Genomic DNA, 24,838 nt, shown 5'->3' with positions numbered 1-24,838 from the left:
ATATTTATAAATTATGTCAATTTAGTCTTAATTCTAAAAAATCTAACCTTCAACATTTACATATTGTGTAATTTGATTTTTTTTTTCAGTTCTCTCATTCTTTTTAATTTAACCCTCAATGTCAAAAAAAAGTAACTATAAAAAAATTCAAATTACACATGTGTAAATGTTGAGGGTCAAATTTTTTAGAATCAAAATTAAATTGACATAATTTATAAATATGAAGAGTTAAAGTTGTTATTATGTTAATTTTAAAAGCCGCCACTGTTAGCCCGTTGGGACCAAAAAGTACAAATTGGTAATTGGATAACCATTTATAGTTTTGTTGCGTGACAAAAAATATACTAATAATCGGTAATTACTAGTGTAATTACCCAAAATAAAATATATAAAATTGCAGAAGGATAAATTACATGAATAACTATCCAATTTATGCGATATTTTTTGGATAGCTAAATTATAAATTTAGATTTCTTATTTTATTTATATAGCTGATATATTTATAATATTAAGTATAACATATTTATATAAATTTTAATATATAAATAAAAGGTATATAAATTATATGATTCATTAGGATCAAAAGTTAATACAATCAATCAAGTTGAAGAGACAGCCAAATTAATGATGATAATATAACTTGCAAGTTTTTCGTTCTTTAATTATCCAAATAATAGAAATTTTTTTAAGGATGATAAAATAAATAGTAATTTTTATAATAGCAAACATATTTATTATTTTAATAGTTTATATATTTATAATTTTTAAATGATTAATTAAATTTTATTATTTTTAGGAGGATCAAAATATAATTTATCTTACTAATTAAAATTTTTAAAACTTTAAAAGACCTAATAAAAAATTTTCATTTTAAGAGTGGCCAAATCCTGCGAGCCCCTCTAATTACGCCCTGTCAATCTGCTTAATATTATAGTTCTTATTTTTCGTAAGAAATGACTTAATAATCTATTTTCTTTCAACTTCTTAAATCATCTTGAGTTGAATTTCATCATTATTGTTAGGTGTGTTTGATAATTTGAAATTTAAGTTTTAAGTAATGAATTTTTACTATTAAAGTTTAAATGCTGAGTTTATATTAAAAAGTGTTTGGTAAATTAATAAATATAGATTTTTAAAGATTTAATTTTAATTTTATTAATATAATATTTGATATTATTTTGGATGAAAACTAAGCATGTTACTTTGAATTTTTTTTATAAAAAATAATTTATTTCAATTTTTTAATAAAATAAAATTAATTTAATATTTCTACACTAAATGATAATGGATTATAAATGGGTAAACTACCCTCAATGTCACTAAATTATTAGTAATTTTACATTTTGTCACCCAACTTCAAAAAGTTACAAATTGGTCACTGAAAAGTTTTCATTTAAGTCACTAGGCTATTAAAACCATTGTTATATGGCTTTCTCTATTCACTCCGCCTACACCAATCGAAAGCTCTTATTCCCCTTCTGTTCTACAGTTCAATTTTATTTTTATGAAAGAACTTTGAATGTTACGAATCTACAAATCAAAATCCAAATAGTTTTTTTTCTAATCTCTGACACTGACCATCAGATGACTTAGATCTAAAGTATATTCTTATACTCTTTGAGGGGTACTGATCCATCATACCAATCATCAAATCATCACTTGAAACTCGCCAGCCGAACTTCTAAAAGGAAAAACTTAATAACCTTGTGACTTAAATGAATGCTTTTGAATAGTTCAATGATTATTTTGTAACTTTTTTAAATTGAGTGACCAAAACGTAAACTTACTAATAGTTAGAGACCTTTGGTGTAGTTACCCTTTGTGAATTTATAATGTCCTTATTTTGGTTCCTAGATCTATATATTACACTAGTATAGTTCCCTACCACACTTCGCATTGGGTTGATTAGCTATTTTTTTATTAAACTATAGAGTAAAAATTAAAGTTTATAATATACTCAAAGTTCTTGTACTCTTCATATATTTGAAATTTAGTCTCCATACTTTTATTTTCAGGAATTTAATCTCTATTTTTCAAATTTTAAAATTTAGGTTCATTTGTTAACACTGTTAAAATTCTTTGTTAAATTTCCTGGTGTGACATTTTTAAATTAAAAAAATACTCCATTCATATCCATGTAACAAAAAACGATATTATAATAAACTTGAATTTAATATAGAATTTTAACAGTGTTAACAATTCTTAAAATTCATCTCAATATATCAAAATAAAATATGTAGACTAACTAATAATATAAAAGTTGAGGCACCAAATTATTCAAATTAAAGTATAAAAATTAAATGTCAAATTTGAGCGAAATATAGGGATCAAATTAAATTTAACTATTCTTATATAATCTTAAAGGTAGATGATTAAAACTGAAAACTGAAATTTAATCATTATTTTCTAATGTAAAATATGAAATGGACAGGTGTCTTTAAAGGCCTTCGTAGTATAAATTTAACCATTATTTTTGTTTCATATTAGAATTGTCTCGCAATCGAATAAATTATATTTTATAAGTAATGCCAACCAGATACTTTTTTATATAATTAATGTCTGAAATTTGATTGATTATGTCAATTCCATTAATTAAAGTATTTTCGTGTGAGGAAAAGTTACCTCCGTTAAAACTTTGGATCGATGGGTGCCTCAAAGTATTTAAAAGTTAAAACTTGTAAGTTGATCAGATGGATTCTACCTGATGATGAATGGCATAAAGTGAATACTGATGGTGCAGTCTGTAAGGTGTCCCGAAATTCTACTACAGGTGGTCTGATCCGCAATCAGTATGGGATGTGAATTACTGATTTTTCAAGAAATATTGGTCGTTGCTCAGTTATTGATGCTAAACTTTGGGGAGCTTTGGAAGGTCTCCAACTTGCATGGAATCTTGGACTAAAACGAATAATTCTCAAGTTGGATGGTACTAAAGCTATTCAAACGATTCAAGAAAATATAGTTGATCAACATTACTCAGCTGTGACACGTGCTATTAAGAATATGTTACAATTTCTATGAATGGTTAAAGTTAATTGTACATTTAAAGAAGGTAACAAAGTAACTGATGGGTTAGCATTAATGGTGTTCTCAAGACCGGTGGATATGTACTTCTTCATGTAACTGTTGGATGATATTCTACTATTATGACATAATGATTATTCCGAAGTGACTTGACCTTGAATAGTTTAAATTATGTTTAATCATCTCTCTATTAAAAAAAAGAGCAAATTAACATTAGGAAGATAAAATAATTATAAAAATCAACCTCATATAAAATAAAATAAAATAAATTATAATTTTTAAACTAAAAGTAAAAAATATGACATTATAACTAAAACAATATTTAAGTATCATACTATTTTTATAGTTATCATTAAATCAATGCCTCGTAGGCTATTTTATAATTATTACTAACTTAAAAAAATATAATAATTAATTAATATTTTCAAATATAAATCTACTAAATAATGCTCATTATTATTTTTTTAAAAATATACTTTATTTAATCCATGTATATGGATTTTCTAGTTGATTTTTTTTACTATTATGCCAATATTGGTGGGTCATAATATATTAAGCTACATGATTTGATAAGTGATACATACATGTATACGACAATTAAATTTTAATCTCTGACTAACTAGTGGACCAACAGTAAAATGTCTTGAAAGGTACGGATGATAAATATTACTCGTAAATTTGTATATAAAAATAAAATTATAAGGTATAATCATTAACTCGAGTTTAAATAAAAAATGATTTTTAAGAGAGATAATCATGAATTTTCAAAATTTGTTTTTTGTTTTTTTAAGTAGTAGAACAATATAAATGATTCTTTAATTTTAAAACAATATAAGTTATGATTTATTTTTATCATCTCACTCTCCTACATTGACAATAATATTAATATCAATTAAGTTAATACTCAATCAACAATAAGCCATAAATTTACTAACCCTTAATTACATAAAAATAACTTTTACAAGAATTGCACTAAAATCATGACTTACATGGGTTAAAACATTGGAATGATGTATGATTAGAATATTAAATATTACCTATTAAATGTTTAAATTATAGAAAGAAAATTACACTTAAAGTAACTAAAGATTTAGTAAGCTTAAGTTTTGGTTACTCAACTTTAAAAAGTTACAAAATGATCATTGAACTATTCAAAAGTTTTCATTCAAGTCAATAAACTATTCGAAAGATTTTATTTAAGTCATCGTGCTATTAAGGTTTTTTTAAGTCCAGCCAGCAAGTTCTAACCGATGATTCGACGATCAGTATGGCGAATCAATACCAATCGACAAGTAGAAGAACATACCTTAGATCTAAGTTGATTTGATGATCAATTTTGAAGATAAGAGAAGAAAATTGTTTGGATTTTAATTCGTAGATTCATGACGTTCAAAGTTGTTTCATAAAAAAAACTAAACTATAGAAGGAAAAAAATAAAAGAGAACTTTTGATTGATATAGGTGGCACGAGTAGAAAAGACCATACGACAATTATTTTAATAATTTGATAACTCAACTTACTAGTAGTTTAATAACTTATTTTACTATAATTATCTTCACTTACAAGAGCTAAAATATTGGAATGATGTATGCTTAGAATATTAAATATTATCTATTAAATAATAGAAAGATAATACAAGTCACCGTCATGGTTGATTATTGAATGGGATTTTGCGATCAAATCATGTTCTTCTATCGTTGTCTAGAGTGCGTTCCATGCACGCCTTGTTTGTAACTAGATCCTTCCCTAATGCCTATTAACCACTTATAATAATAATAATAATAATAATAATAATAAATAGTATATATCACTCATAAATTATACATAAATTTTAATTTAATCGATAATTTGAGACATAAATTTTAGTTTCGTATAATTATATATATTAAACTTTAATTTTGATTTAATTGTATTTATTTAAAATATATATTTTTATATTAGATAAGTATAGTTATTTGTGTAAGTAATATGTAAACACAAAATAATGTTAGTAGTTTACGAAAAATGAATTAAATTAAAATGTCATGGGTAAAATTACATAATATTAAAGTTCATGTTTAACATGCCAGTTGAGTTATAGCTCGATTGGCATGGACATTGTTGCTAATATAGGAGGACGTGAGTTGGAGTGCGTTGAAGCGCATTATACTCCTATTTATGGGTTGGGGAGGGGCTATATATAGTTTTAGACATTGTGTAAAAAAAGAGCAGATATGATCAGAACTCATAATGAGAACCATACAATTTAGAAACTCTCTTACAAGAGTAGACATAAATTTATAAAACAAAAAAATTATTAAACAATGGAAAAACAAACAAAAAAACATATTAAACTTAAGACAACACGGGTCCAAATCGACTCGTGAAATCATTTATTATTCTGAAATACTCTCAAATCAGAAACATATTAAGAAGCTGTCGGTGGAGTTTTGGCAAATGACTGACGCCATCATTTGTCCATCATAACTTGTGAAGACAATAAAGATACTCATAAAATAGATCAACAAACTGAAAAGAAAAGACATGTAGAGCGAATAAGAAGAAGAAAGAAAGAAAGAAAGAATTGGTGAGAGGGAAGAAAAAGGCGACCAACCTAGAGGTTGACACCGCCGCTGGGCAAAACAAAAAATATTTTTATTTTTAGCTTTTATATAATTAAAAAAAATTCAGGTGAGAGAGTAACGTGTCAGCACATCTTAAAAGAGTTCAAGTTCAAGGACTAATTTGGTAAAAGTTGCAAAATTCTGAGACTACTGTGGAGAGAAAAACTTAGGGATCAAATTGAAAAAATATATCAAATTTAGGAACCAAATAATAAAAACTTTAATGGTGTAAAACTGTAAATATTCTCTCCTGTCTTCACTCTTCACGTACTTATTTCTTTTTCATTTTAATTCCTTTTTTTATCCTTCATTCCCTTGTTTATTGTATTGAATGCGAAGGCTGCCTTGATACACGTATTCGTCGGAGACTATAAACTAAAATCACGACGAAATATTTCAAAAACAAATCCAAAATAAAATTGCAGAACAATTAGTCTTATTTATTTATTTGGGTTGGAATATAAAACAATAGATTGATGAAGACTGAAGAGACAGTTTCACAACGCGGAATTAAGAGTTAGTGGAATTTTTATTATTATGTTTTTTCCTTTTTATATCTAAACAAACCAACGTGGAATTCAATAAATTTGACCCCAAAAATGGAAAAAATAAAGTGGAATTCAATAACATAAAGATTTCGCAACTATTTAATGAGATTGATGGAATAAATTGGATATAATTAATTCATATATATATTTAAAGCTTAAGTTGACATTTTGTGTCATATAATTGGAAAAAATGCTTTCTTCATTTAATTTGAGTATAAAATAAAATATATAACAATCACTAAATTTCGATTTTCATCGCTCAAGTTTGAGATATACTATATATTTTAAATTTTATAATATTTATATATTTTAGTCAACTAAAAATACCGACATTAATTTTTAGAAATGGTTAATACCATTAAACTTTGTCTGCATATCTATTATAATGTCAATTTTTTGTTATATCATTATTAAGTAAGTATTTTTTAAATTTCGAAATGTCGTGTCAATGAATATAGCAAAAAAAATTTATGTTATTAACAATTGAACCTAGATTTTTAAATCTGAAAAAATAAAGAGGCTAAATTCGTGAAAATACAAGTATGAGGGCTAAATTAAAATGTATGAAGAGTATAGTTATATGTAGCATATTTTAACTTTATTATTTGATCCAAAAAATAATTAATTCAATGCGAAGCATGGGTTGGGAGCCATTCTGATAGAGCTAAGTAAGAAAAAACAAAAATCGGCCAAAATTGAGGTGTTTGGACGATTTACTGAATGAAGTACATGAACATTATTCTTTAATTTCAATTTTTATGGTGTAAATATTTTACATTTAAAATAGTGAAAATAATTTAAAATTTATATATAAAAATATAAAAATGATTGATTATTTTTTATTACTTAAAATTTATTACTATTTTAGAAGTGGTTATGAAAAAACATTAAAATTTTATTAAATAATATTAAAAATTAAATTTTCCAAATCAAACCAAACCGATAATCCCCTAGAAATAATAATAATAAGATAGGGAGTAGTTGCAACTTGCGACTTTATTTATAGTTGTAGATTTTTCTCTTTATTTTCTTTTTTTGTTTGCCACAACTATTTGTTACAGCTGTAGCCTTTTGTTCTCCACTTTCACAAAATTGTCAACTACATATAAAATTCCTTTTCACATTTCAATTATCCTTTTTTCTTCCCCTTCTTTGTTTTATATTAATATTTTTTATTTATTTAGAATTACTATGATTTAAAAATATAAATAATTTTTTTATTAAATATTCTCAAATATATACTAGAATTTAAAAAAAAAACCCACTAAGGTGGACAGTAATTAATTTAAAAAAAAAATCATCTGTTACTTAAATTTAAAAACCTCTATTTTACCTACCAACATTAAAATACATAACAAGAAAACCCACTCTTCATAAATTTCCAAAATTTAATCGGCCCTTAAATGTATATTCAATATTTTTTATTATTATTCCCACTTTCTTACAGGAAAAATAATTAATTGCACTAATAACTAAACAACTTTAAATTATAGTTCAGATTTAAGATTACTCTTTAAATTAAAATATATATATCAGTAGCGAGTGAGTACTTTCATTAGTATAGTCATTATTCATATTTAAAACATGTGCTGCTAGACTAGAATAGGAATTGAATTTTCGATTATAATCAATTTCTCGAAAAATGAAATATTTTTTAGACTGAATTTTGAGATATTTTAGATGGTTTGATTACGTCGCTTAGTAATAGGTTTAATAAAGTTGTGATTCATACTGATAATTTAGAAGTAGTTTAAGTTTTATAGGATAATTTATTGGGAGATCCAGGCATTATAATTTTCAGGAGAGTCTTAAAGATAATGAGTACGGAAGGGCGTTGGTTGATTCAACCAGAGAAGACAATCGTATTGCGGACTGTTTGACTAAATTGAGCTCAGAAGTTTTTATTCAAGATAAAGCTAGAGGAGTAATTGATCAAATGAATTTGATGTAATCTTTGTTTATTTGTTTGTTTCACCAAAAAAATTGAATATCATGAGTTAAAAATATATATCTAAAATTTTGTTGATATTATTTGTTTGTTTAACATGTTAAATTCAAGTTATCCATACAATACATACATACATACCTGTTTGTAACTTGATCCGCCTGATTTAAATAAACTTCATTTTTTAATGCAATACAAATACTTTAAGGGCTTAATCAAAATATTTTGAAATTCATAGATAACTTTAAAACTAAGATAATAATTTGTGAATGTTTAACAAAAAATATATAGGGTAGACTACATTTGTAGTCATCAAACTATGTTCTTTTTCCTTTTTGATCATTCAACTATTCATTTTTTCTTTTTTGGTCACTAGCTGGTTAATAGAAACGGAAACATTCAAAAATCTAATATAGTTGGATGATGGGTGACCAAAAAAAATAAAATTGAATAGTTGAATAACCATTTTATAATTTTTCATAATTGAATAATATAAAATTAAAAAAATATATAATTGAGTGACTACTAACGAAATTACTCAAATAATAAATAAAAGCATTTACTGAAATTCGCCTCCTAGTAATAAAGATTTTTTTCCCTACCTGTTCCACCACCTTTTGACTCTTTATTGCTTCTTTTTTTTTTTTTTAAATATTCATTTTCATTTTCCCATTAATTTAAGAACATGAAAAAATGATAAAAAATATCCAAGGAATATGTCAAGAAAATGAGGTTGTCACCTATTTCAAACCAGCTTGTGTCTTGTAAGATTTCTCAAAATTCACATGAAAAAACTCTGATAAATTCCCATAAGAGCTCCACAAAAAATATTTCATATTCACTCAATGGGAATCTCCAAAAATCCAGGTTTCTCTATCCCCCCCCCCCTTTTTCTTTCATTTAAGCTCAAGGATTTGTGTTCTTTAGTTTACTAGTAACCTGTTACTGTTTCAGTTAGAACCCTGGATTTCAGCTCTTTACGTTCTGTTGTTTATTTCTAGGATTTTGCAAAAAAAAAAAAATGGGTTGTAGAGTATTTGAATTGCTGTTCTGGGTTTCTTTAATTTTGTGTTTAGCATGTTTGGTTAGAGGATTTACACCTGCAGATAATTACCTTATTGATTGTGGATCATTTACTAATACTACTGTGGGTCATCGAGTTTTCATGGCTGATAATTTAGCCTCAAAACTCCTTTCAACACCACAAAGTGTTATTGGGAACATTTCAAAAGCTTCAATTACTTCCTCTGATGATTCCCCACTTTATCAAACTGCAAGAGTCTTTACCGATGTCTCGAAGTACACGTTTTCGATTAGCCGACAAGGAAGGCATTGGATTCGGCTTTATTTCTATCCGTTTGCTTTCGGTAATTATAATTTGAGCTTGGCTAAGTTCGATGTTTCCACCGAAAACCATGTTCTTCTCACCAGTTTCAGTGTTCAAGCTCCTCTTGTGAAAGAATTTTCGGTTAATGTAACATCGAATAGCCTTGCTGTTACGTTTAGTCCTTTAAAGGGTTCGTTTGCGTTTATAAATGCTATAGAAGTTGTTTCGGTTCCTGATGAACTCATTCAGGATGGTGCTCATTTGGTTAAATCATCGATGGCATTCCAAGGGCTAACGTTGCAGGCGTTAGAGACAGTTTTTAGAGTGAATATGGGAGGACCTACGGTCTCATTCGAGAATGATACCCTTTGGCGAACATGGGTGCCTGACCAACCTTTTCTGGTAGAAAAAAACCTTGCTGTGAGTGTATCGAATATTAGAGCTGTCAAGTTTGTCGAGGGTGGGGCAACTCCGGATATTGCTCCGAGTACTGTCTACGGTTCCTGTACCGAGATGAATTCTGCAAATGTAACCGGAGGTAACTTCAATGTGACTTGGGAATTCGATGTGGATCCGGGATTTCAGTACCTTGTTAGGTTTCACTTCTGCGATATTGTTAGCGATGCTCTTAACGAGTTGTACTTTAATGTTTTTATTGATTCCTTGATGGTTGTTCGGGACCTTGACTTGAGTACTTATTTGGTCAATGTTTTGGCTGCTGCATATTATATGGATTATGTTACAGATTTGGTTACTAGTAATAAGCTTCATGTAAGTATCGGCCCTTCTACTTTACCTGGCGCTGAGCCGAATGCCATATTGAATGGGCTGGAAATTATGAAAATGAACAATTCTGATGGCAGCCTTACTGGCTCGGCAACTATTAATGCTTCCGGTTCAAGTTCAAAGACGAACATCGGTTCTATAGTAGGTGCAAGCGCTGGGGTGGCTTCCGGGTTGCTGTTGGCTGGGGTTATCTTCATGGTTTGTAGAAAAAGAAGACGACAGGCACTTCACGGGCAATCAAAGACATGGATTCCGTTTTCGATTAATGGAGGGACTTCTCAAACTATGGGGAGCAAATACTCGAAAGGAACAACTGCCAGTCTCAATTCCAATGCTAGCTATCACATTCCTTTTCTTGCTGTTCAAGAAGCCACAAACAACTTCGATGAAAGTTGGGTTATTGGAATAGGAGGCTTCGGGAAGGTGTACAAGGGAGAACTGAATGATGGTACGAAAGTCGCCGTTAAAAGGGGAAACCCGAGGTCCCAACAAGGACTTGCTGAGTTCCAGACTGAAATCAATATGCTGTCCCAGTTCCGACACCGCCATTTGGTTTCCTTGATTGGTTATTGCGATGAAAAGAATGAGATGATACTGATTTATGAATATATGGAGAATGGAACACTCAAGAGTCATCTCTATGGCTCAGGTTATCCGAGTTTAAGCTGGAAACAAAGGCTCGAAATATGCATCGGGGCAGCTCGAGGACTCCACTACCTCCATACAGGCTATGCAAAAGCTGTTATTCATCGTGATGTGAAGTCCGCGAATATCTTACTAGATGAGAACTTCATGGCCAAAGTTGCTGATTTCGGGCTGTCAAAAACAGGTCCTGAAATCGATCAAACCCATGTTAGTACAGCCGTGAAAGGAAGTTTCGGGTACTTGGATCCGGAATATTTCAGAAGGCAACAACTGACGGAGAAATCGGATGTATATTCATTCGGAGTGGTTTTGTTTGAAGTTCTTTGTGCAAGACCGGTAATAGACCCGACGCTCCCGAGGGAAATGGTAAATCTAGCTGAATGGGCGATGAAATGGCAGAAGAAAGGACAGCTGGAGCAAATAATCGATCCTAACCTCAAAGGAAGCATCAGGCCTGATTCTCTTCGTAAGTTTGGCGAAACTGCTGAAAAGTGCTTAGCTGATTTTGGTGTGGACCGGCCATCGATGGGAGATGTCTTGTGGAATCTGGAGTATGCTCTTCAACTTCAGGAAGCAGTCGTTGGACGCGACCCTGAAGAAAACAGTACAAACATGATCGGTGAGCTTTCTTCACAAATCAACAATGTCGGTCCACTCGATCCCACCGTTTCTTCCGTGCAGCTCGAGGCATCAAGTGTGAATGACCTCTCAGGTGTTTCAATGAGTAAAGTGTTTTCACAGCTGTTGAAATCTGAAGGCAGGTGACTTATATGAGATGGGAAAATCCTATTAAGCTTCTCTTTGACTCGGTTTTCTCCGTTCCACCACGGCTTGTCAAATTCGAGTAGTTTCTTTAATAACAAGGTGGAATGGTCTGAATTCCTTAGTTTTTTCGTTGTTAATAGCTCTTCCATGGGAGTTTCAAGTAAGCTTTAGGCAATTGACCAATATGTTTCAATTTAAATTTCTTTCTTTCATGTAGCTTTTGTTTCTGATTTGCCATGTCCGTGAACTGATATACTATAATGTAAATTTCGACTTTTTTCGAGTACTAGGTGTATGATTACTTCGAGATTGATTCTTTTCTTGATTTTTATCTTGCTGCATCAGTGTTCCATATGGTACAAGAATATATGACCTTCCAAAGACCCTTTTACATGAAAAAACCCGAACCTGTTGATACCATTTTTTACGGTAAATTGCATGAAGTAACCGCGCGAAGCCGAATTTGCAGTATGATAAATATACCTAATGACATTTATTGCTCTTGAAATTTGCTCATAAATATTTCATACTTTGCTCATAAACATTTCATACTTGTGTTGGAAGAAAATGGGATGAGATTTTCCTCATATTGAAAGAAAATTGTATCATCAAAAGCACTCAAAAGGACATTATTAGAACAGAATGGAAAGGGAAAATGGGGTATACTAAACTCTGTCAAAGCCACCATCTATGTTGCATGATCACGGGTCAGGTTTAAGCATAAAATTAACTTACTTTATACTTGCCTAAGTTCGGCCCGAATATGAGCCTATAATTTTACCAAAGCTTACTTATATTTTTAAATAGTTAATCCTAATCCATTTTAGGTCTGTAAATATTATTTTTTCGAATTTTTAAAAATATTTATATTATTTTAATTCAATATTTAATAATTTTATATATATTTTAATATTTACATTATAATATTATGTATTACTATAGATTTAGTTTTTGTGTTATAAATTATATAATATATATAAATAACATAATATATTATAGTGTTATAGACATGCAAGACGAGTCGAGTTGAGCTTTAGCCTTGAATGTTCGAGCCTGCCCAACCCATATTTTAAACGGATTTAACTTTTTTGTCTAAACTCATTTTTCGAGCTTAACATTTTTGTCCAAATTCTTCTAAATTTCAAACAAATTTTTGGACTCTAACAATAACTTGACAGATTAGCAAGAAAACCCAAAACGGTTAACTAATTATGATAACAATCAAGTATTGATTTAGCATCATAAATCATTGATTGTGTGCTCTAATTGTTAGGTGCTAAATACAGAAGTGATTTAAGAAACATACTAAAATTCCATAGTCGATTAATTAACCCAACAAAAGAACTTGTTTTGTAAGTTACATATTTTGGTCCTTTTTTCTACACTAAAAAACAGTGTTTTCATGATTGGTTTTTACAGTATGATTGGGCCTGAAACTTTTTTTTTCTTCTTTTTTCTTTTGGATTACTTCTTTAATGTCATGATGGTCAAGAAAATGGTGCTGATTTGCTTCCCATCCTTTTCCAGAAATTGAAAACACAAAAGAAAAAAAAAAGTTGGGAATTTAAAAGCTAAACTCTAGGTTAGAAATGTCTCTAAAATCTTTGGCCTCACCCACCTCCACCACCATGCTGTCACCATCATGCCTATCTTTAATTTCCACAAATTTGGGTTTTTTTTTTCCTTTTTTCTGTTTAAGAAATTAGATTTTACATGGTTTTATATACTTTATGTTTTTAATATTATGTGTTTGATACGAATATTTTCAAGATCTTTTATATATTTGAAAGATACATGGAAGATGTTATCTATATACTTATGTACCTATATTTGGATATGTGTTGAATATGGGTAATGAAAATAAATATGAACAAAGGGTAAATAAGAGTAAACTGTAACCTTTAATATAAATGCATATTATATATATATATTCTTGTTTTGTTTTTAGATACATGAATGACAGTGACACAAACCCAGAGGGCAGAACCACAAAGCACAAAACCAGACACCAAAAGCAAAGGAACTTGAAATATAGCTAAATGTTTTGTAATTTTATAAGGTGAAAATGGGTTTAACCATTAACATATCATGATATTATGGATATCATCACTCTATTTCCACCAACAAAGAGGGAAGTGAAAAAAAGGCATCGAAATAAATTTAGAAAACTTAAATGCTATTAGAAAGCTATATAGAAACAACAAAAAAAGAAAAATGGAAGTTTTAATGGCTGAAAATGGTGGTTCAACCACCATGATCAGCCACATCAACCTTGGTGGTACAAGACAACAGCCTGCGGAACATAGCCAATAAGGCGGCAAAAGATACCTCTTTGGCCCTTCCCAGCGCCATACGCTTCTTCTTTGACTTATTCCTTTTTCTTCTTTCCTTCTTAACTCTGCCAAAACATTTAGTTTTCTCAGGCCCAGCTTCATTCCTATGGAAAGTATAGCTCCTAAGGTACATTTGCCTACATGAAATGCTATCAACCACGGTGGACCGCACACGACCGCCCCCGCCGCTGCGTCCGTCGGAGCTCAGTGACCTGACGAACTCGGCATCCGATTCTGGCCATTTGTAGAGGTTCACATATGTTGGCCTGATTGGGACCCTAGTGTCAGTGATGCAGTTTGAGATACAGGTTGAAGCCATTTTGGTTTAGGTGAAATCTAGGCTAAAATTTCAATGCTTTATATGAAAGATAGCAGCAGAGAGATGGAAAAAAGCCTTCCTATTAGGGAGGTTTATACAGTGATTTTTATGTTAAAAAAAACACATGTAATGATTTGCCATCATTTAGTGAATGTATGCCTGAAATAAAACAATGTTTTCTCATCATTTTGGGTCCATGTGTATATATACACACACACATTTCTATATGCTTTGCTGCCACGGTTCATGCTAATGAACCAAGTGTTAAATACAAAAAAGATGTTACAGGCAACTATAGTTCATTGCAAGAATCCAATTTACAAAATATTTTTAGGTTAGTAATTGTCATTTTCTTTATATGTACTGACTTGAAAATTAAATCCCAATTTTATTTGCTTATCTCAGTGGGTTTCTAATGCTAATTTAACTGAAATTTATCAAAATTTGCATCAATGCATAAAGCTTACTGATTTAAACAGCAACTGTAAACATTTTAAAGCGATCAAGGACATATTTTTTTTCCTGCAAATTCCAGTTCTTTGTGTTCTCACTAAGCTTTCCATGAATTCAATCACTTCATTTACTCTTTAGATTGGGAAAAGATTTCAAATTTCAATATAAAAAATCCAGACACTAAAAAAGTTCTTCACATTCCAATAAAATATGAAATTGATAGCACTGGTTACAAATCATAACATCGAACAACAAGACCCAACTTGTAGTTTCGATTAAGCCCTAAAGGATTCCCCTAATTACAAACCTAAACCCTAAATCGACTAACCGCCAAATCCATACAAAGTCCTACCCTGCCTCTTCAGAGCATAAACCACATCCATGGCGGTCACCGTCTTCCTCCTGGCATGTTCAGTGTAGGTGACAGCATCGCGAATGACGTTCTCCAAGAAGATCTTGAGAACTCCACGGGTTTCCTCGTAGATTAAGCCACTGATACGCTTTACTCCTCCCCTACGGGCCAAGCGTCGAATTGCCGGCTTTGTGATGCCCTGGATGTTGTCACGGAGGACCTTACGGTGGCGCTTCGCTCCTCCCTTGCCAAGTCCCTTGCCTCCCTTTCCTCTTCCTGACATCTTCGATATCGAATGAAAATTAAGAAACTTGAATGATTTGGATGGTGAAATTGGAAATTTGAGGAACGGTACGAAATTGCGGGTTATTTTAAAGTGGGAACTGGGAAGCTTTTTGTTGAGATAGTGATCCGTGGGTTGAGCTTGAAGATAAACTGCAGCCGTTGATTACTTATAATGAAGGGTTCAAATGAAGAGAAGTATTGGCGCGGATCGATGGCCTGGATTATTACCAGTTACTTTAAGCGCTTTTCCTTTTCTTGTTTGGGTTAAATCCAAGGAGCATCCCTAAACTATTATTCATATTCTGAATTAGTTCTCAAATTTCAAAACTGTTTTCAATTGAATCCTAAAAGCATGAATATTGCATCAATCACGTCTTTTCGTTAGTATAGCCATCACTTTTAAGTGTTAAACGCCGGTTTTAATTTAACATGTATTTTTAGAACACATAAATCAAGTTAACCATAGATATCAATCTCCTACGTACAACAAACTCTTTGTTTTGGTCTCAACATTTTGCAGAACCGCAACAACCTTCATGACTTCTTGTTTCGACATTTAAAAGACTCAGAATCGACATGCCCTCTGCTTCTTACAACACCGTCATTCAAGAAATCATGGGATTCGGACTTGGAACTGCAGACAGGATATATGGTAGTGGATGATATTGTTAAGTCATGTATTTACATTCAATGATGGTGGAATCCGAGATCAACCATGAGACTTTAATGAGTAGAGCTTTGGCGGAATCAAGCTCAGAGTTTGAGAGGATTAACAATGGCATGGTCGCCAAGGTAGAGATGAAGAAGGCTGCATGATATGTTTGGAGGAGGTGGAGGTCGGTTTTAATGCTTCTCGGATGCCATGTTCTCATATCGAAAAATACAAGAATATTGTAGAACTGAATAGTAAAGATAAACTATGAAAATAGTATGTAAGATATGGGTTGGAATGAATATCATTAAGATATTAATATTAAAACATAAATTTATATATTTTACGGATTAAAAAAATATTGGATAAACCAAATGGATAAGTGGTAACCAATTTTATGCTCCTTGTAGAATTGTAATTCCTAGTAAATATGGATTCCTTGCTCTTTATAAATAAATATTAATACAAGAATCGAAAATCTCAAAATCGATTGTGATTAAGTTAAAGCTTTGTTCTCTTCAAGTTTCTTCAATGGCTTCGGCTTCAATTTTGTACCCTTCCGATGTTATTTCCCACCATGTTCACCATCACGGGTTGATACAACAGAAACGTCCTTTACCTCCTCGTCACATCCAAATCAAATTAATCGTAGACATCAATCTCCTCCGCCATGATCCGATAATAGACAATTACAGCAACTGTTTTTCTGTACAACAAACTCTTCGTTTTGGTCTCAACATCTTGCAAAACCGCAACAACCTTCATGAACTTCTTGCTTCGGCATTTACAAGACTCAGAATCAACATGCCCTCTGCTTCTTACAACACCCTCGTTCAAGAAATCATGGGATGTGGACTTGGAATTGCAAACAGGACATTTGACAGTGGATGGTATTGTAAAGTTGTGTATTTACATTCAACGATACAAGCATTGTTGGTGGAATCTGAGATCAACCAAGAGACTTTGATGGGTAGAGCTTTGGCGGAATCGAGGTCAGAGTTTGAGAGGATTAACAATGGCATGGTTGCCGCTACCGAATCATCGATCAAGGAGATGATAGAAAAAATTAAAGTAGAAGCTGGAGATGAAGAAAAGTGCATGATATGTTTGGAAGAAGTGGAGGTCGGATTTGAAGCTTCTCAGATGCCATGTTCTCATGTCTTTCACGATGATTGCATAAAAAAATGGCTGAAGCAAAGTCATTATTGTCCCATTTGCCGATTTGAGATGCCAATTGATTAAGATTATAGGAGTTTGTGTTATTGTTTATCCTTCATTTGTAATCTAATGCATGAAGGAATTGGATTTTATTACTCGTAAATGGGTTTAAAAGGTTTAAGTTATTACAGCAACGAGAATATCATCAAATTTGTATCTATCTGTATTTCAAAGTTGTTCTCTGAATTGGATCTAAAATAAATAGGTTACTCTGAGCATATTGGTCATACTCGGACTCATGCTCATGCACTCTTCCACTTTTTTCTCCCATAATTCTCTAAATACATAATAAATAAAATATAAGTATAAATAAGAAGATAAATAGGGGGAAATATCACAAATGATGGTTAACGGGGGATATTATTACAAAGTAAGATTCTGGCAGTACTGGTGGAAAGCGGTATGGATGTAGAGATTTGGATGACGAGAGCTTTGACAGAAATAACTTGAGAGCTTGAGAGCATTAACAACGACATGGTTGCAGCTAATGAATCATCAATCAAGGAGATGATAGAAAGAGTCAAAGTAGAAGCTGGAGAAGAAGACTGCATGATATGTTTGGAGGAACTCAAGGTCGGTTTTGAAGCTTCTCGACTGCCATGTTCTCATGTCTTTCACGGTGATTGCATGGAAAAATGGCTGAAACAAAGTCATTATTGTCCCATTTGTCGATTTGAGATGCCGACTGATTAGTCTGAGATTAAACAACTTCGTGTTTTTCTTTCAGTCTCTGTTTTAGTAGCCATTGAGATGAAAAATGTTCTGAAACTTGGCCTGCTTTGTTATAGCTCCAGGCCACATCTGAGACCAAACATCAAGCAAGTGTTGCCAGAGTCTGTTGTAGTATCTTGAATGGCATGGCCAGTTTGCCTGATTTATCCAAAATGCACCATCTTTTTATCCTTGCCATCTCATCACAGCACTGAAACCAACATATCCTATCCATAGCAAACAACCTGGTTACAAATGAGGTTGTAGTTTTGGGAAAACGAAAAGGCTGCAGATACCGAGTGTGGCAAAAGCACAAAACACTCAAAATTTTAACTTCTTAGACAGAGTGTGGAGAGCTGAATGGCGAGCTGTAACTTCTTTTCTTGCAATTTCTTTCTTACCAAACATAGTAAGTCATGTTTAACATTCATATAGTGTCTGCTTTCGTTGCTAACAATAATAGTAATGTTGGGGAAATGAGGGGAGTATAACCCATATGATTGGCCAGAGAAATATTAAAGCCTTGATTCTCTCAGTCTCTGTTTTGGTAGCCATTTAAACTTTCAATTCACTCAACGTCCTCTCTCAAGTTGGAACCTTATTGGCAATGCCACCTTACATTTCCTGAAAGAAGAGAGCTAAGATGGACAAAATGACCTTCAATTTTCAAGAAAAATACGCAATTGATAATGCGAATTACAAATTATAACAGCGAACAACAAAACCCAGCTTGTAACTTTAACTGAGTCCTACAATTCTTCCCCTATTTTAAAACCTAGACCCTAAATCAACTAACCGCCAAATCCATACAAAGTCCTACCCTGCCTCTTCAGCGCATAAACCACATCCATGGCAGTCACCGTCTTTCTCCTGGCGTGTTCGGTGTATGTGACCGCATCGCGAATGACGTTCTCCAAGAAGATCTTGAGAACTCCACGGGTTTCCTCGTAGATTAAGCCGCTGATACGCTTCACTCCTCCCCTACGGGCAAGGCGCCGAATTGCCGGCTTTGTGATGCCCTGGATGTTGTCGCGGAGGACCTTACGGTGGCGCTTAGCTCCTCCCTTGCCAAGACCCTTGCCTCCCTTTCCTCTTCCTGACATCTTCGATATCCAACCAAAATTAAGAGACGAACGATTTGGTTGATAAAATCAGAAATTTGAGGAGCGAAACTAAATTGCGATGTAATTTATAGCGGGAAATGGGGAGTTTTGTGTTTCGATAGTGATCCGCTAGATTACTTGTATCTTATAGTGGCCGTCGATTACTCTTAATGGAGGGTTCAGATGAAGAGAAGTATTGGCATGGATCGATGACCTAGATTTAGGGCAAAGTAGTCATTAAACCATCGATTTTGTTTTATTTTCATCGTTTATCGGCTAAATTAGTTATGTATGTTTTTTTTTTTTGTTAATTGGTCAAATATGTCTTTTTTTTTTTTGAAGATTTAGAAAAATAGGTCAATTTTGAGGAGAGAGTATGAAAAGCGCGTTTTTCATAGTTGGTAAAAAAACTCGTCTAATTGGACGAATTTTTGTTGATATGTTAGGAAAAGCGCGCCTAATTGTACGCCTTTTCTTTGGAATAATTAGAAAACACTTCCAGTTGGGTGCTCATTCTTGATATGTCAGCAAAAGCTCGTCTAGTTGGATGCACATTCAAACTCTCTCTCCAAAAACAACTTATTTCTCTAAATCTTAAAGAAAAAGGGCCTATTTAGTCAATTAACAAAAAAAAATGGCATATATGCACAATTTAACCTCATTTAACTATCAATTTTTTGATTTAATCATTAAATTTCTAAATTTAAAAATTATTATTTTTGAACTACTTAAAATTTTTACTTTTTTTATATATTCTTTACAATTTTTTATAGAATTTTAATTTTCAAAAATTTTTGAAATTATTTTGTTTATTTTTTATTTTTTGTTGAGATGAATCAATTTTCTTGAAATTGATAGGGAGCAAAGAAGTATTTACACTAATATATTATTTGAATTTGTGAATCGAAATCCAGTAGTGTCGAAAAATGCGGTTTCAGAACCCCATTTTTATAAACAGAGTCCTTAAATATTAGATAAAAATATTTACAGAGTTATTGTGAAAATATATTGAAATTCAATTAAGTAATTTAAACAAAAAATAACAATTAATTAAAGCTTTGTGACTAATTTGTAAAAGTTCAATTGCTATTGAATTTTAATTAATAAAAGATTTAAGGACTTACATAAGAATGATAAATGATGATGATTCTATTAAATTTGATTAATTATTAATTAATAATGATTAAAACATGATTAAAATAATTAAACTAAATTAATTAATGATTAATTAGAAAATAAATATATGAGGAATGGGATTTCTTATGCAACATTATAAATAAACATGAGTAAATTAAAACTTTATTTCCCCTCAAAATTTAATAACGATGACAGCTTTATTTACATTTCAACTAATATTATTTCTCACCATATTTATCAATATAAGAACATACTATAGACTCGACTTTTATTTCCTTATTATATCCAAATCAAGATAAGATTTTACTTGTTAAACAAGTTGAAAATTAATAGCCAAACTTATATAATTAAGGATCAAGAAGGACAATTTTCCTTTAGAATAATAAACATTGCCACAAGATTTGGAAACTTTCAATTTTAATTGTTATAATTAGTAAATTAAAACGTTATTTCTTGTCAAGATTTAATTATGGAGTTGGCTTCATTTATATTTCAGTCTATTGTTACTTCCCACCATATCTATCAACACAAGATCATATAACAGACTCGACCTTTATCTCATTGCTACATTTAAATCAAGTAAAATCTAGTTTAATGTTATTTCCCACCATATTTACCAACATTAGATCAAACACCAACTCGACCTTTACCTCCTTACTACATCTAAATCAAACTAAGATTTTACTTGTTAAACAAGATGAAAACTAAATCCCCAAGCTTATATAATTAAAGATCAAGAAGCACAATTTTCCTTTAGAGTAATATACATTGCCACAAGATTTGGAAGCTTTCAATTTGAATTGTGATTAGTAAATTAAAACTTTATTTCTGGTCAAGATTTAATCATGAAGTTGACTTCATTTATATTTCAATCTAATATTATTTTTTACCATATTAACTAATAAAAGATCATACAACAGACTTGTCATTTATTTCATAGTCACATTTAAATCCAAGTTAACCATCGATTTTATCTCCTCTGCCATAATCCTCTAACAAGCCATTACACCAACTTTCTTTGTACAACAAACTATTTTTATGAATGCATTAGGCATCGGAAATCACCGAACAAAGTATAACAAAAAAAATCAATTTCTATAAAAAATTTCTATAGAAATTTTTTATACAACAATCTAATAATAGTAAAAATATCATAAATCACAATCATTTATGGCAAGGAAAAAAGTGACAGATACATTTCCAAAGTTGCAGTGACTATGGAAAGAAAAAAAATTAAAACTCCAGCTAATGCGATATGAGATTCAATCTTTTGAATCCACTATAAAATACCACTTATGTTTTCTTTTATACTTACTCTCCAGAAAAGAGAAAAAAAAAATGGCAATGTCAAGTTTCTTACTGTTTGTTGACATTACTGTGATTCTCATGCTTTGTATAAGCCTTTGCCATGGTGCTGTAGAGGATGACAGGAAAGTAAGTATTGTCTTCTTTTTATATCTTTGAAATGAATTTCCGACTATTTAAATTGTAATAATGTGGTCATGCAGGTTTACATTGCATACTTGGGAGCTGCTCCTGATAGAGAGGACATTGCTACATCTCAACATTCCGCTATGCTTCAATCACTTTCTACACTCAGGTAGGACCTGTAATCGGCAATGATCGAGATTGGTTCCCTTTTAGTACGTGGGGTCACTCCGTTTGTTGATGACTAAGCCGGTTTTGGATCATGTTTTTTTATTCTCAGCAGCTCTGTGGAAAATTACTTAATCAAAAGTTATAAAAGGAGCTTCAATGGATTTGCTGCTAAGTTAACTAATGAAGAGGCAAAGAAACTTGCAAGTAAGTGTTATAAGAAGAGCTGTCTTTTTCTTCTCTCTAAAACTCAATGGTATTGTCTTAATGATATGATTTCACCATTGCTTTGTTATGTAGGCTTTAAAGAGGTTGTTTCGGTTTTTCCAAGTAAAGTTTATCACCTTCAAACGACAAGATCATGGGATTTCTTGGGGCTCAATCAAACTGTTAAACGCAATGCTACCGCCGAGAGTAATGTCATTGTTGGTGTCCTTGATAGTGGAATATGGCCCGAATCGGATAGCTTCAGTGATGAAGGCTTCGGTCCACCACCCAAAAAGTGGAAGGGAGCTTGTAAGGGTGGCCAAAACTTCACTTGTAACAAGTAAATTTGCAATTGGACGACTGTTATTCAAATCCCCGCTTCAGTTTTGTTGTTTAGTAATGATATTCTAGTACTTATCTTACAGTAAGCTTATTGGAGCTCGAGCTTACCACTCAGACTCCGCTAGGGACATGGATGGTCACGGGACTCATACGGCATCCACAGCAGCCGGAAACAATGTAGTGAATGCTAGTTTCTATGGACTTGCTGAAGGCATTGCAAGAGGAGGGGTTCCATCAGCAAGGATTGCTGCATATAAAGTATGCGATGATAAAGAGTGTACTTCAGAAGATATCTTGGCAGGTTTTGATGATGCCATTGCCGATGGAGTTGATCTTATATCAGTTTCATTAGGATTAGATATTCCAGTTTACTTTTACCAGGACTCTGTAGCCATTGGTGCTTTCCATGCAGCCGAGAAAGGTGTACTTGTTATGCAATCTGCAGGCAATAGTGGTACAACAGGGTTTCAATTCGTGTCAAGTGTAGCACCGTGGATACTTAGTGTTGCTGCAAGCACAACGGATCGCCTTTTTGTTGACAAGGTCGTTCTTGGGAATGGGTGGAAGACATTAACAGTAAGAAATATCGTATTTTCTACTTATGTTGCTCCGACTCATAGTTTTTTTTATTATTAGATACTAATGGTTTCCTCTTTGCAAGCAGGGACTTTCAGTTAATTCTTTTAGTCTTAATAGAACAAAGGTTCCATTGGTTTATGGGCTGCAAGCAACATCCTATTGCAATGAGGCTGATGCTCGGTTAGTTCCATTGACAAGTTGCATTTTGATTGATTTACAGAGATATAGACATAAGCAATATGTTTGATACATTGTTGGTCGTTTTTTCAGCGCATGTCACGGCCATTGCCTCAATAAAACTTTGGTTAAGAACAAGATCGTTCTATGCGATGAGATGGACGGTGTAGATGCAGCTTACGATGCTGGTGCATTAGGAGTAATTACGAAATATGATTTGGACGATGTTTCATTTGTTGTCCCATTGCCTGCTATAACTTTAAGCTCCAAGGACTATGACTTGGTCATATCCTACTTCAATTCCACCAAGTATGTACATATCAATGGTTCGGATCATTATTTCGTTAGCTTTGTATATGTTAGGCAAGATAAAACTAATGCTTTGCTCATTGTGTCTCAGAGAACCTAAAGCAGAAATATTTAGAAGTGAAACAATTAAAGATAAATTTGCTCCTAAAGTTGCTTCATTCTCTTCAAGGGGTCCGAATGCATTTGTACCAGACATTCTAAAGGCACGAATTGGTCTGATAACTCAGGTTTTATCGTTGTTTTCCTTGTTTTTAGTATACTAAATAGTTCCGTAAATGTTTTGCAGCCTGATATAAGTGCACCAGGAGTGGATATATTGGCTGCATATTCACCGGTTGCTTCACCATCGACGACTACAACAGATCCAAGGCGAGTTAAATACAACATAATATCAGGAACCTCAATGTCTTGTCCTCATGTTGCTGGTGTAGCTGCATACGTTAAGACATTTCACCCTCACTGGTCTCCCTCAGCCATTAAATCTGCTCTTATGACTACTGGTAATCATTCATTGCCATTATTGTAACATATGTCACATTTTCGATCTTACATTAGTTTTCTGTTGCCTAGCTTTTCCGATGGATGCACCGAGGAATCAAGGTGCTGAATTTGCTTATGGATCAGGACATATCAACCCTGTAAAAGCCATTGACCCTGGACTTGTATACGACACCGTAGAAGGTGACAACATAAGATTCCTATGCAGTATTGGATATGATGAAGGTTCCATCAAAATAATAGCAGGAAACAACACCTCTTGTCCTAAGAACTCTACTAAAATGTTGCCAAGAGATTTCAATTATCCTACACTCACTGCATTAGTTCCAGCAGGCAAGCCATTCAAAGTCACTTTCCATAGAACAGTAACAAATGTTGGTGTAGCAAGATCTACTTACAACGCAACAATCGCTGCCCTGTCGGAACTCGAAATCAAAGTGGTTCCTCAAGTCTTGTCTTTCAAGTGTCTAACAGAGAAGATGTCTTACAAAGTTACTGTTTCAGGAAAAGCTTTGGGTGGAAGATCAATGGCGTCTGCAACATTGATATGGTCAGATGATACTCATGATGTTAGAAATCCAGTTGTTATTCACACATATGAAGCTATCTCTGGGCTGTTTGAGTCACATGATTGAACCTGCTGCAATTGTTATTATTTGTTTTCAGTTTATGTTATATATATTTTCAGTCAATTTCTTTCAATCTTTTGAATAAATATTATATGCATCTTTCTGTGAACAAACTTTCCCATTACATGATTTTTGGAACACCCGAGATTTTCAGTGGAGTGAATCAGAAGAAAAATGTGGTTAAAATCCAATTTAATTAAGTTATAAAATGATTAAGTTTTCAAAAGAGTATTTAATAAAACTGATCTGTATTTGATTAATTGAAAAACTGAATTTAAATAATGAAAAAGGTCAT

At 32.1% G+C, this 24,838-nt stretch overlaps 4 protein-coding genes across 4 annotated transcripts; 2 read left to right on the top strand and 2 right to left on the bottom strand.

Moving 5' to 3' along the window:
* The first annotated feature begins 8,804 nt into the window (after nt 1-8,804).
* On the top strand, nt 8,805-11,929 carry LOC107932488 (receptor-like protein kinase HERK 1). The gene has a single exon (XM_016864505.2). The coding sequence runs from the start codon at nt 9,142-9,144 to the stop codon at nt 11,641-11,643; it is 2,502 nt and encodes an 833-aa protein (XP_016719994.1). The 5' UTR covers nt 8,805-9,141; the 3' UTR covers nt 11,644-11,929.
* Nucleotides 11,930-13,510: 1,581 nt separating this feature from the next.
* On the bottom strand, nt 13,511-14,523 carry LOC107932467 (uncharacterized). Its single transcript, XM_016864456.2, has one exon. It carries the CDS (start codon nt 14,293-14,295, stop codon nt 13,888-13,890), a length of 408 nt encoding a protein of 135 aa, XP_016719945.2. The 5' UTR covers nt 14,296-14,523; the 3' UTR covers nt 13,511-13,887.
* Nucleotides 14,524-14,905: 382 nt separating this feature from the next.
* On the bottom strand, nt 14,906-19,135 carry LOC107932445 (uncharacterized). Its single transcript, XM_041099176.1, has 3 exons — nt 18,759-19,135; nt 17,644-17,849; nt 14,906-15,547 (listed from the first exon to the last, which is right to left on the bottom strand). The coding sequence occupies exons 1-3, from the start codon at nt 19,067-19,069 to the stop codon at nt 15,072-15,074; spliced, it is 993 nt and encodes a 330-aa protein (XP_040955110.1). The 5' UTR covers nt 19,070-19,135; the 3' UTR covers nt 14,906-15,071.
* A 2,390-nt stretch (nt 19,136-21,525) lies between these two features.
* LOC107932505 (subtilisin-like protease SBT4.4) lies at nt 21,526-24,643 on the top strand. The gene is made up of 10 exons (XM_041099322.1): nt 21,526-21,640; nt 21,715-21,806; nt 21,918-22,009; nt 22,103-22,349; nt 22,435-22,927; nt 23,016-23,110; nt 23,201-23,416; nt 23,508-23,619; nt 23,703-23,916; nt 23,987-24,643. Exons 1-10 carry the CDS (start codon nt 21,545-21,547, stop codon nt 24,547-24,549), a joined length of 2,220 nt encoding a protein of 739 aa, XP_040955256.1. The 5' UTR covers nt 21,526-21,544; the 3' UTR covers nt 24,550-24,643.
* Nucleotides 24,644-24,838: the final 195 nt, after the last annotated feature.

This window comes from Gossypium hirsutum, chromosome D08 (genome assembly GCF_007990345.1).
Source record: "Gossypium hirsutum isolate 1008001.06 chromosome D08, Gossypium_hirsutum_v2.1, whole genome shotgun sequence".
Taxonomy (NCBI): Eukaryota; Viridiplantae; Streptophyta; class Magnoliopsida; order Malvales; family Malvaceae; genus Gossypium; species Gossypium hirsutum.
Note: the sequence above shows the minus strand (reverse complement) of the source record. Positions and strands in the feature narration are given on the sequence as shown.